A 12,906-nucleotide genomic window follows, 5' to 3' on the forward strand; every position below is an offset into this window, starting at 1 on the left:
TCCTTTCATAAAAAAGCTTACTTATGTAAATTTTATTATTAGAATATTCTACCACTCCTCTGTTTCAAAAAGTGAAGGTTTTCTGAGTTATTCTTTCAAATGGAGTATCCCTTATACTCCTCTTTAATAGAATTATTGTTTATTAAAAAAAAGAATAATCATTATTATATGAAAAAGAGAAATTATAAAAGATTTTATAAAATTAGTTTTCATGAAATATATGAAAAATACAAATTTAAAGAATTAAAAGAATGAGATTAATTTCACACAATTGTTTTCTCTAAAACTATTTATAATTATAAAAATGGAGGGAGTATAATTTAGTATCATGATGATATGAATTTGTCCACTTTATACTGTAAGTCATTTTGAGTAAAAGTGAAAACTTGATAAGAATACTTTTATAAAATATTACTCCCATAAGTTACCCTTATGTTTATTTTCATTTCATTTAAACATTTGATTAGAGTAGTTTTATAAAATTATTTTTTCTTTTGTTCGTATATTTTTCTTAATCAGTAAGATATGATGAAATCCTTATGAAAATGATGAGAAAAGCTATTGACTGTGAAATAAATAGAGTAGTTTTTTTTGACCAAGGGAAAAGTAGTACTAGTAGCTACTATAGTTATAGAATTTGGTTGAAGTGAATTAATTACACAAGTTGAGTTGTCAAATAAAACAAGGACATTTATCTACCCTAGAGTACAACGTTATTATACCCCTCCTCAATCTCATCAATAAATAGAACAAGACCACACTATACCTCATTTACTCTTCACCCTCTCCACACCAATTTAAAACGCCTCTTCTCTTCGATCACATTTCACACCCTAACAAAAAAGATGAAACACCAAACATTCACATGCCTCTGTGTTCTGGCCCTTACCATCATAGTCTGTTCCAATGTATCAAACGCAGCTGAAGACTTGTCCAAGACATGTGGCCAGGTGGTCTCAAAGGTGATTCCGTGTTTGGACTTTGCGACGGGGAAAGCACCGACGCCGAAGAAGGAATGCTGTGATGCAGCGAAGAGTATTAAGGATACGGATCCGGAGTGTCTGTGCTATATCATTCAGCAGACTCATAAGGGGAGTCCTGAAAGTAAGAGCATGGGGATTCAGGAGGATAAGCTTCTTCAACTTCCTGGTGTTTGTGGTGTGAAAGCTAACATCTCTGATTGTCCTAGTAAGTTTTTCTTTTCCAACACGCAGTACTGTTTTTTATTGGTTGAAATTCACGTGTTTTCTGTTCATGTGGTTTGTTTTGTTTTCACGATGAGTTTGTATTAGACGTGTAAAACCCTCTCTAAAACGCGTGATGTTTTGTCTTTTTTTTAGCCTTTAAACACACGCATAGAATTTTACCGTTACGGGATAAACTCTACTCTCTTTTCTTATTTTTACCGGGAACAAACGGTTCTTTTGTTTCAAATAAATTACACTTCTCATTGTTTTTACCATTTTCATATGTTCTTTGAAAAACTACATTAGAAAATTATATTCTTCATATTTTTAGTTAAAATATAAAGATTATATTCTCTTATTGTCTTATTTTCGATCATTTATATGTCTCTTGTTTTTTTCACATTAAATTGAAAGTATTCACGGTTACTGTGCGTTTAGCTAGAACTTCGAATCTTTGTATTCAAATTTATTTTCTTATTATATAACATTATTATTTATTTTTCTCTTTTTATATTTATATAATAATTTGTTAATAATTATTAAATTTGATGCAATTTATATTTGAAATCTATAACTTGTGTGCTAAAAAATATAGCTTATAAATTTCATTTTTGAGGGTACAAGTTTGTGTGTTAATAAATAATTTATGAATTTTAGTTTTTTACTATTTTTAGCAAAGAATTTTTATTAAATATTCTATAGCACAACAAATATATATTTAAAAACATTAATTGTTATAATTTGTTTTTATAAGTTTAGTAGTGTAAAATAATTGATAATCAGAGTTTTACCATATAAAGATGAATAAGAAAGATATTAGCCGGTTTAGTTGAATAATTTGCATACATAAAAGACAAAATTTTCAATTTTTAAAAAATAAAAGAATAAAAGTGCATTTAGATTTAATTTTACTATCATAATATAAAAGTAAATAATAATCTTGAATTATTTATAATTATTCTCTCCATAATGATTTAAGCAAAAATAAACATTTCACTGTTATTAAGAAATGTCAAATTTTTGTGTCTATGTTTTATGAGAAAATGTAAAAATACTTTTAATTCAATTTTGTTTATTGGAAAATTTGGGAGAAAAATTTAATTAAATTTAATTAAATGTAATTTACATTAAAAAAATTAAATATTTTAGATTAAAATGTTTAAATAAAGTAAAATAAATATTTTTTTGTTTATAATGTGTAAAACAATATATGTTTTTTACTTATAAATTGTTACAGGAATATTATTTAAAGTGTGCAATTTAAAAAGTAAAAAATGCATTTGGATTTAATTACTACTACGTCCGATCCTATTTGTAAGAGAAAATTTATTTTTTAGATTCATAAAATAATTAATGTATTTGGACTGTATCATGGATCAAATATTAATTGTTCAATGAATATAAAAAATCAACTTTCTCTTATAAATAGAACAAGAGAAAATATTATTCAATAAAAAAAATTTAAAAATACATTAAAATTTAAGAATTAGTATTAATCTATTTTTGGACCAATTTATTCTTTTTAATTATAGGGGATAAGGACAAGGAGTACAACTATACTCAATTATGAATGACCAGTTACCTATATCGGTTAGGAGGATGGGAAGTTATTGCATATAGAAATTAATTGCACAGCTTGCATATAGATAGTTTAAGTTGAAATAGTAGTAGCTGTAGCCAGTCAAACAAGGAGAGTCAATTACATAAACACATGTTTTGTTTCCAATTTTTCTAGTTTTGGGTTAATTATGTTTTACATTAATTGTCCACAAATACTAACTCAATTATCAAAATTATTATTCTTAGTTTAGAAGTTATTATTAGAATTTTAATTATGAACCTTTACGATAATGTGATAATGTATGAGTTTTTAATGGTTATTAATATGAATGTGATGGTTATTGTGACAGAGCTTTTGGGTCTATCTCCAAGCTCTCCAGACGCAGCAATATTTAAGAACGTATCAAAGATCAACCCTCCTTCATCGGCTGCATCATCCACCGGAACTCCGGCCACACCGACCCCGAGTGGCTCACATAAACTTAGACCAGTCATGATGGGTGAGGTCATGATGGCGACTCTAGCCTTTGTTCTTGCCGCAGTACCTACCGGATTAATCAGCATTAAATTGTGATGAGTTGGATCTTTAAATGCTTCACCTAACCCAAAGTGAAGTCTGGTTGGTTGTTTTGTTTAGTGTTTACTGTTGCATCTGTTTTCTGTAGGACACTTAATTGGGCTGCATCTCTGTAATGGTTTCTCGAATTGTGGAAACCTGCTCTTTACTTTCATTTTCCTTTATTGTTATCTTCTTACTTATCTTCTGTTTCCCATTAATATGGAGTACTAGTTTGTTGGTGAGATCTTTTTCATATTTAAGATATTTTTATATGTCAAAAATATTCTACTGGTTAATTTCTTAATAGCTAGATTTCTTAATAATTATGGAAAAGACAGTGACTATAAAATGATGCCTATTATTTCCTTCTGCCTTAATACTATTTTCTTAACCGCGAAGAATATTAGCATATGTCACGTTTTGATAACCGTTTGACAATAATTTGATTTGATTTTCAATATTGACTCCCTTAAATAAAAAAGAAATGGTAAATTCTGACATTTCAAATGTTTATCTTCAATACGTAATATATTTAAACTTTCAAAAACTTTGTAAAATTTTTGCAATTTCTTTATCAACAAGTAGTTTTTATGCTTTGATCATCTATGTCAAAAGTCATGATTTTGGTTTATACTAAGTCAGATCAATATCATAAAGGGTTTTATTTTTCTATTGAATCTTTGGAGTTTGTTCAAAAACATATCGTAAGTGAGGTATTCAACTCTAGGGGTGAATACTTTCAAATTCCACGTGATTTTCTAGAGAGAGGGCAGACCTTCTCTCTCTAAAAAAGTCTTATCGTGTATCTTCGCCCTCTTCTTTTGAACGTAGTGGCTTTTCCCATCCCCAGTGCCTCTGGTTATCTCTCAACCTAGCTGCAGCTTAGGTTTTATCCCCCCGTTACATCGGAGACCGGCTCCTTACCTGATCCTTGTGTTTTGTCTCTCCAAAGATGGAGAATTGGAAAAACTACGCTATTTCAAAGGAAGAAGAAGAAGGCGTCGTTGCGGATGAGGGGGAAGTTTTTGAAGACGAATCGATCCAGAGAACCCTCGCTGGAAAACTGTGGACAGAAAGCAACTTTAACTCTAGAGCTTTTAAAAGTACGATGGTGAATGCATGGAAACTAAAACACACTGTGGAAGTTCAAGATCTAAGCAAAAACCTGTTTCTCTTCAAGTTCAGTTCAAGGAGAGACATGGAGTATGTTCTTAAAACCGGTCCTTGGAGTTTCGACAGAGCTCTCCTGGTTCTAAAGCGCATCTCTGGGGAAGAGCAGCCGTCGGAATTGCATCTACACTTCAGTTCTTTCTGGGTAGGAATATATGATCTCCCTCTAGTTCTCAGATCTGATACTATGGCAAAGAAGCTGGGGAATATCATAGGTACCTTTGAAGAAATGGATGCAAAAGAGGCGCACAGGAATGGTAGATTTCTGCGGGTTAAAGTCACTCTGGATCTAAAGGAACCACTGAAGCGTGGCACTGTTGTTACTTTTAAGGAGAAGAAGATTAGGGTCCACTTTAAGTACGAAAGACTCCCCATTTTCTGCTTTATATGTGGACGAATGGGGCACCAAATAAAGGACTGTGAGGCTATTGAAGAACTCAATGAGGAGGGATTCGAAGACATTGAAGAACAAGATCTGGCGTTTGGACAATGGTTGAGGGCGTCTCCTTTACCAAAACTCACTGATGAATCGAAGAATCGAGAGTCCAGCTCCAGTTTATGCAGCAAGGATCTCTTTAATGCTTCTTCTAGCCAAAGTCGATGCGAGATCAAGGGGAAGGATAAAGAAGAGGATGTAGAAGTTCAACAAATCACTACTGTTGCAAACAATCAGAGTAGAGGAAATAAGGAGGAAGAGGTAGGTCCAAAAAACCAAGTTGATGTTGAAACTGTTGCTGAAACGCTAGGTGCGGTTATGTTGTCTACAGGATTGCACAAACCAAAGGCAAGCTTGAAAATAGAATCTGCTCAAAAAAATGGACACGAAGGAAACCTTCAAAGAACTCTGGAACGACAGTGGAGAAAGCTTCCAAGCCAAAGATAACCAAGCGACAGCTAGTGGATGTTATGATTTCGGAAGGCCCATTGGATGATTTGGCAAATGGTGATAAGAAGAGAAAGCAATTTTTGGAGGGCAGTGATGTACCTAACAAATTTCCAGAGGTGGTGTTGGAGAGCCAACACCGCCTTCCCCAATGAAAACCATCAGTTGGAACTGCAGAGGGTTGGGGAGCCCTCGTGCAGTTCGAAGCCTTGCGAGGCTTCTCAAGGTAGAAAATCCCCATCTTGTTTTTCTTATGGAAACAAGATTAAAGAAGGAAGAGATGTTAAAACTGAAAAGAAAATTTAAGTTCAATTCTGATGTTTCTGTTGACTGTAGTGGTGCTGGGAGGGATAGAGCCGGTGGCTTATGCTTGTGGTGGAATGACGACTTGGACATCAACATCACTTCTTATTCCCAAAATCATATAGCAGGTAAGTGCCTTAATGAGGATGAAGACGATGCCTGGTTCTTTGCAGGGATTTATGGTTATCCTGATGAAGCTAGGAAAATGGAAACTTGGAACCTGATTCATGCCCTAAAAGAAGAAGGGGGTTCAAAAACTATTTTCTTTGGTGATCTAAATGATACTATTTCTGAAGCCGATAAGGTGGGGGGAATCAACAGAACTGTGTCACAGCTTCAGAGGGGCAGAAATACTATGGCTACATGTGGATTGCAGGAAGTGTCTTTCGAAGGATATCCTTTCACGTGGACGAACGGGAGAGTTGGGAGTGAAAATATCCAATGCAGACTTGATAAAAGCTTGACCTCGTTTGAGTTTATGCAGAGTTTCCCTCTCACAAGAGTTTTCCATCTCGAACGTTATGGCTCCGACCATGCTGCACTGCGAATTGTCATACAACGAGAAGAAGAGACCGGCAAACAGAGACACTTGTTCCGGTTCGAGGAAGCCTGGACCAAGGAGGGGCGATGTGGGGATTTAATAAAGCTTTTATGTAGAAGAAACTCAGGACCTCTTCCTAAACGGCTCAGATCTATGCAGGAGCTTAATTATGAATTCAAGGACCTGCGGACTAATAATATAAGAAAAGAGATTCTTCGGCTCGAGGAACTCATCAAAGCGGATAAACGATGGTCAGGGGATCCTGTGGAAATTCAGGAGTATAAAGCAATTGAAATTCAAAGAGATAGGCTGCTGAAAGTTGAGGAGACCCTATGGAGATAGAGAAGTAGAGCGGTGTGGCTTCGGGACGGAGATAGAAATACCAAATTTTTCCACCTAAAAGCGGATCAGAGGAGGAAGACTAATCAGATTAAAAGATTAAAGGACGAAGAGGGCAATTGGATGAAGGGGCGTGATAATTGTGAAAGAATTATGGTTTCTTATTTTAAAGACATCTTTACCTCTTCCAATCCTACAAATACGAGAGAGGTTTGCAATTCTATCTGCGGGAAACTTTCTGACAACGATAAACTCTCCTGTGCTAGACAGTTTACAAGTGAGGAGGTCACAGAGGCTCTATTTGAAATGCATCCCACCAAGGCACCGGGTCCGGATGGTCTACCGGCCTTGTTCTTCCAAAAATTTTGGCCCACTGTTGGAAATGATGTGATCCGCTTCGTGCTGGAAATTCTCAACGAAAATGGGGATCCTACAGCCATTAACAATACCTTCATCACTCTCATACCAAAGAAAAAAAATCCCTCCAATCCTAGAGACTTTCGCCCGATTAGCTTATGCAACGTGATTATGAAGATTGTCACCAAATCAATTGCTAATAGGATGAAGTCTTTCTTTCCTGAGATCATTAGTGAGGAGCAGAGTGCATTTATAAAGGGAAGACTTATAACGGACAACGCATTGATAGCGATGGAGTGCTTTCATTGGATGAAACATAAAACGAAGGGGAAAAAAGGAACTATGGCGCTGAAGTTAGATATGTCTAAAGCATATGATAGATTAGAGTGGAGTTTTGTGGTGGAATCCTTAAGAAGAATGGAGTTTCCCCCAGCTATTGTTTCTCTCATTCACAAATGCATTTCGACGGTCTCGTACCAACTGCTGATCAATGGCCAGCCAAGCAAACGGTTCATCCCAGCTAGGGCCTCCGTCAAGGAGACCCACTCTCACCTTATTTGTTTGTTATCTGTGCAGATGTGCTATCCTGTATGCTCAAGAACGAAGCTGAGGCGACGAGGATTCACGGAATCAAAGTAGCCAGGAATTCCCCATCCATTTCTCACCTCTTTTTTGCAGATGACAGCTTGCTGTTCGCCAGAGCAAATGAAGTGGAGGCAGTTCGTATTCAACAGGTTTTGGACTCTTACCAACAAGCCTCAGGTCAGAGCATTAACGCTGATAAATCCGAAGTCTCTTTTAGTAGAAACATTGGAGAAGAAGCCAGAGAAAGAATCCAAAAAAAGCTGGGATTCAAAGGAGTAAATAGTCACTCCAGTTATTTAGGACTTCCGGTGGTTTTAGGGAGATCAAAAAAAGAGGTTTTTCGACTGGTTGTCGACCGGATTTGGAAGAAAGTAAAAGGCTGGAAAGAAAAGTTTCTATCAAGGGCCGGCAAAGAAATTCTGATCAAGGCTGTAGCACAAGCTATACCGACATATATCATGAGTTGCTACCGTTTAACGGACAGTGTCTGCACTGAAATTGAAGCAATGCTTGCCAAGTTTTGGTGGGGATCTAAAGAGGGGGAGCGCAAAATACATTGGCTGAAATGGGACAAGTTGACAGTGTCTAAAAGGGAGGGTGGCTTCGGTTTCAGAGGCATCCAAGACTTCAACACTAGCCTCCTTGGAAAACAGTTCTGGAGGCTCCTGCAGGCTGACGGTTCTCTTATGCAGAGGTTCTTCAAGGGTCATTATTACCCTCAATGCTCTATTGCAGACGTGAACACTGGATTCAAACCAAGCTATGCCTAGCGCAGTATAATGAGCTCTAAAGACCTGGTTTTGAGAGGATCTCGCTGGCGGAATGGAAACGAGAGAATGTCAGTATCTTTGGGGATAGGTGGATACCGTCACGACCTGACTTCAAACCATCTGCTAGAGCCCGTGTCCTAAGTGAATCAAGCAAGGTAAGCTCTCTGATTGACTCTAACAGTGCTTCTTGGAATATGGATATTCTTCGTGAAAACTTCTGTGAGGAGGATGTTAGACACATAAGCAGCATATCTTTATCTCATCGACTCCCTGCTGATAGCCTTATCTGGCATTATGAAATTGATGGAGCCTATTCAGTGAAGACAGCCTACCATATTCAAAGAAACTTGAGTCATCAGAAGGATCCTGCACCTTCAGCAACTCACAATCACTTTTTCTGGAAGCAACTTTGGAAACTTCAAGTGAATCCAAGGATCAAAAATTTCTTGTGGAGGCTTTTAAAAGACATCCTGCCAACAAAATTGAACTTGTTAAAGAAAGGAATACCATCTGATGGAATTTGTCCTATGTGTAACACCGAACAAGAGAGCTCTCTTCATCTGTTCCTCTATTGTGACTTTGCTAGAAGAACTCTCTTTGCTGGCCCATTGGGAATCCGTACTCCAGGAGCGGGAGACATTGCAGACTAGCTAAATGTTATTTATAAGAGAAAGGATATGGTGATGGGGCAAGTTGTTGCCATTTTCTTGTGGAAAATTTGGCAAGTCCGTAATAATCTGGTTTTTCGTAATCTAAAACCAAGTCCAGGTGCGGTTGCCATGGACATTTGGAACTCTATCCATGAGGAATCCTTGGGATGTTTGAGCTCGAAGATGAGCACGCAACAAGCCGATTCTGCTATGAGAAGGTATGAGGGCTGGACCGTACAAACGGACGCGGGCTGTTTTGATGAAGGAGTGGTATCTTTTGGATGTGTCATTCGTGATCCTACATCCAATATCTTCCTGGCTGCTACGAAGAGAATTAGTAGTATTACAGACCCGGCTAACGCTGAAGCACAGGCGATTCGATGGTCTTTAGAGGTGGCAAAGGATTTGGGACTCAAGGATATCGTTCTCCAGTCGGATGCTATGACTGTTGTGGGCTGCATTAACGGTTTTGCTACTAATGCAGAACTGAATCCTATTATTCTTGATTGCAAGGTTTTAATGTCTAGCTTTAGTAATGTATCTGTTATGTTCATTAGTAGGTCTGTAAACATTGATGCACATCAATTAGTTGGTATTGGCAAAAACTCTGGATCTAGGACTTGGACTGGTTTTATCCCCAGTATTGATCCATCTGTCTGTAATTCCTCTCTTGTTTCAGTTTAATGGAATTGCTTTGCCTTCAAAAAAAAAACTCTAGGGGTGAATAAAAAAAATAAATTTTAATTGTTCTCTGCTTTGTTGCTTTTTTTACTTTTTTTTATTTATCTTTTTATAGAGTAGTATCCTTCCTTCAGTACCGACTAATCCATCCGAAAACATTACTGTCCTACGTAGTCTCTGAAAATTAGTCCTAAGTTCCTTCAGCTTTTTTAATAAGAGTATGAATTTTTTATCCGAATTCTTGTTCCGAAATGATTTTCAAAACCCCCAACCAAAAATAGTGAGATTTACTATAAATCAGTCAATCAACCAATATGGATTAATCCAAAATAAAATTCACATTTAATATAATATCCTAGGGTAATTGCTTACTTGTTATTATCACAATATATATTTTAGGAGTATTGTCACAAAAGTAGTTGTTATTGTTGGCGGTAGTCATGAAGGCCAATTGATTTATGACTGAAGTTAAAAAGTGTAGATTATTTGTAATAAAAGTATTTTTTTTAGAGGTTAAAAATAGTGTATTGACAATGTAAAATAAATTTAATTAGAATTTTTTAATCAATCATGTCACATAATTTTTTTAAAATAACAGTGTGACTTAACACTTAACATGGTTGTGATTGGTTGACAGTAATAAAATTCAATTGAGATTCTTCAATCGGTCATGTCACATTTTTTTTTTAAATAATCGTATATATTTTTTTCTCTTTTTTTTTAATATGTAAGTTTTAAAGTAATAAAATCTTTAATCTATTTAATGAAACATTAATGGCCTGTTTGTAAAAATGATTTTTTTTTTTTGTGTTACATGTTTTTGTTTAAAAAATTTTACAAATTTTTTTTTCATAAAAGTTTCAAATAAAAAAATTGGTTTTACATATTTTATAATTTTATAATTTTACATGTTAGTTTACGTATTTTATAATTTTATTGAAATTTATTTTACATATCAAAATTTTAAAAAATTACTTAATTTTAAAGTTGTTTCAAATATATTTCATAAAAATTATTTTTAAATTTTTTTTTTTAAATTGTGATTTAGACAATGTTTTAATCTCCAATAATATTATAAGATGTCAAATTAGTCTTAAAATTTCGAAAAAACCAATTTCAAAAAACATATTAAAAAACATATTTATAAAAATCACATTTAAAAATACAAAGAAAAAATGTATTTTTAAAAGGTAAAACAAGTAGGACCTAAGTGTGAGTTAAATGTGAAACATCATTAAATATAAATATAAGGATGTCATTAAAAAAATATGGTTGAGTTTTACTCTCAAATGGGATAATAGGAATGCATAAACGTTAGTATTTAGTATTTCATTCTCATAATGGTATATGCCACCTTTTTACTTAAAACTATAATGACCTCGACATAAGACTTAATCATAAAGTAATTAATTAGGTACTCAATGAGTCATGTGAAGGGATATGAGCGACATAGATGCGATTTTCCTATCCTACATATGTGAAAGTAATATATACAAGTTCATTGATCGAGTATGAATGTAAAATGTATGGTCATGTTGAATAAGTTAATATAGGATATTAAACTTATTTATTGTTACTAAGTGTACTCGAGTATCAAGGAATATCCTATTGGACTATATGAGGGTGGCACAAATCATGTCTTGTGTGCAATATAGATATTATGGCAAAACGATAATTACACACGTGGTCATTATCACTTAAAGGTTATGTCAGATCACATTTCATTCTCGTCACTTGGGTAGAAGTTACGTGTTGCCAGACTTTATTCTTTATTTGTAATACTGAATAGGCAATTTAATAATATTGTCAATGTTACAAGAGCCTTTGAGACCACACACATAAGAACAAATAAACAAGAGATTAAATAAATAAATAAGATTCATGTATGATACGATGGTGCATTATTAAGATGCAATATCGCCAATAAGAAAAAAAATAATGTGTCGTAAGCTACAGTGTGCATAAGTGGTTCTATAAATAGAACCATTATACTTAAGTGATAGTCACTCGTTGACGTATTCTCAAAATCCTAACAACCCCAGGCTTATGAGTTTGTGTTCTCTCTAAGAACTTCATTCATTTATAGCTAGCATTCTAGGTGGAAGACTCTCATGTTACATATTATGTTCGTGTGGAGTGAGTATATGCATTTTTGTTTATGTCACACTCATGATCAATTAGGCCCGGTCTAAGGGCTAGGCAAACTAGGCATATGCCTAGGGCCAGTGGCGGTTCTATAGCCCGGCGAGCCCGGGCACGCGCCCGGGCTCAACCCCTATTTTTTTGTATTTCCCCCAATTTTTTTTGTATTTCCCCCAATTTAATAGTCGAATTCTAGACGAAATTAAGGGCAAAATTAATAAAAATAAGAGTGTAAAAACTAAAATATATGAGTACCCAATGGTCCAGACAGGACCAACCCAATTAATTATATATGAATTATAACAAAAAAAATTTAAAAAAATCAATTATACTACAGTATTATAGACCGACTGGTGTTTCATCTTTCCCCTCTTTATCTTTAACGGTTGATGTTTCATATTTCCCCTGTCTTTGACGGTTGGTGCTTCAAGATATACATATTTAATCATTATTATTAAATATTATAATAATAAGAGTTTTATATTGTTGATAAAACTCCAATCAGCTAATTATCTTCTTAGTCTTTTTTTCTTGAATGATACCATTTTCATTTTTTAGTCTTCTTACAATTTATGCTTTCAAAAATTTATAATTAATTAGACCTTCCCTAATTTTATATTTTTTTTAACTTCTTTTCTATTATAATTTTATAACGACATTATAATTTTCCATATATTATAAAATCAAACAAGAAAACATGGGCGTTTAAATTTAATTAAAAGGTAAGAGTAATACAAATTGAAATGTATGAAAATGATGAGTTTTACTATGTGGTCAAATTAGAGAGTTCAAGCAAAATTAATTTGTCAATATGAGAAATTATCTAAGTTTTTCGGACTTGGATCCTCTCCTTCAATTTCTTCTCTCCAATTATCTCCTTCACACTTTTCTCTCTATATCTCTCTAATATTTTCTCTCTCTTCTTCTTTTTATCATTTTTCTTGATGCAATTAATTCTACTACACTTGTTTTTGTGAAGGAGAGAAAAGGAGAGAAGGAGAGGATCCATGGTCAAGTTTTTCACATAATAAATAACATTAAAATTTTTGGGGTTTTTTTTAAGAAGTAAGTTGAAAATGTCCAACTTTTATTTTGTTAGCTTTTGAGGGATTATATTTTATGTCCCTCATTTTTTATTTTATTTTTTTTATTGAATAAATTATCTTTAATTAAAATAAT

At 34.2% G+C, this 12,906-nt stretch overlaps 3 protein-coding genes across 3 annotated transcripts; all 3 read left to right on the top strand.

Annotated features, from left to right (window-relative positions):
* The first annotated feature begins 740 nt into the window (after nucleotides 1–740).
* On the top strand, nucleotides 741–3,555 carry LOC131661536 (non-specific lipid transfer protein GPI-anchored 1-like). Its single transcript, XM_058931109.1, has 2 exons — nucleotides 741–1,188; nucleotides 3,098–3,555. The coding sequence occupies exons 1-2, from the start codon at nucleotides 846–848 to the stop codon at nucleotides 3,319–3,321; spliced, it is 567 nt and encodes a 188-aa protein (XP_058787092.1). The 5' UTR covers nucleotides 741–845; the 3' UTR covers nucleotides 3,322–3,555.
* A 703-nt stretch (nucleotides 3,556–4,258) lies between these two features.
* On the top strand, nucleotides 4,259–5,359 carry LOC131658113 (uncharacterized). The gene has a single exon (XM_058927447.1). It carries the CDS (start codon nucleotides 4,259–4,261, stop codon nucleotides 5,357–5,359), a length of 1,101 nt encoding a protein of 366 aa, XP_058783430.1.
* Nucleotides 5,360–5,510: 151 nt separating this feature from the next.
* LOC131658114 (uncharacterized) lies at nucleotides 5,511–6,545 on the top strand. Its single transcript, XM_058927448.1, has one exon. The coding sequence runs from the start codon at nucleotides 5,511–5,513 to the stop codon at nucleotides 6,543–6,545; it is 1,035 nt and encodes a 344-aa protein (XP_058783431.1).
* Nucleotides 6,546–12,906: the final 6,361 nt, after the last annotated feature.

This window comes from Vicia villosa, linkage group LG3 (genome assembly GCF_029867415.1).
Source record: "Vicia villosa cultivar HV-30 ecotype Madison, WI linkage group LG3, Vvil1.0, whole genome shotgun sequence".
NCBI lineage: Eukaryota > Viridiplantae > Streptophyta > Magnoliopsida > Fabales > Fabaceae > Vicia > Vicia villosa.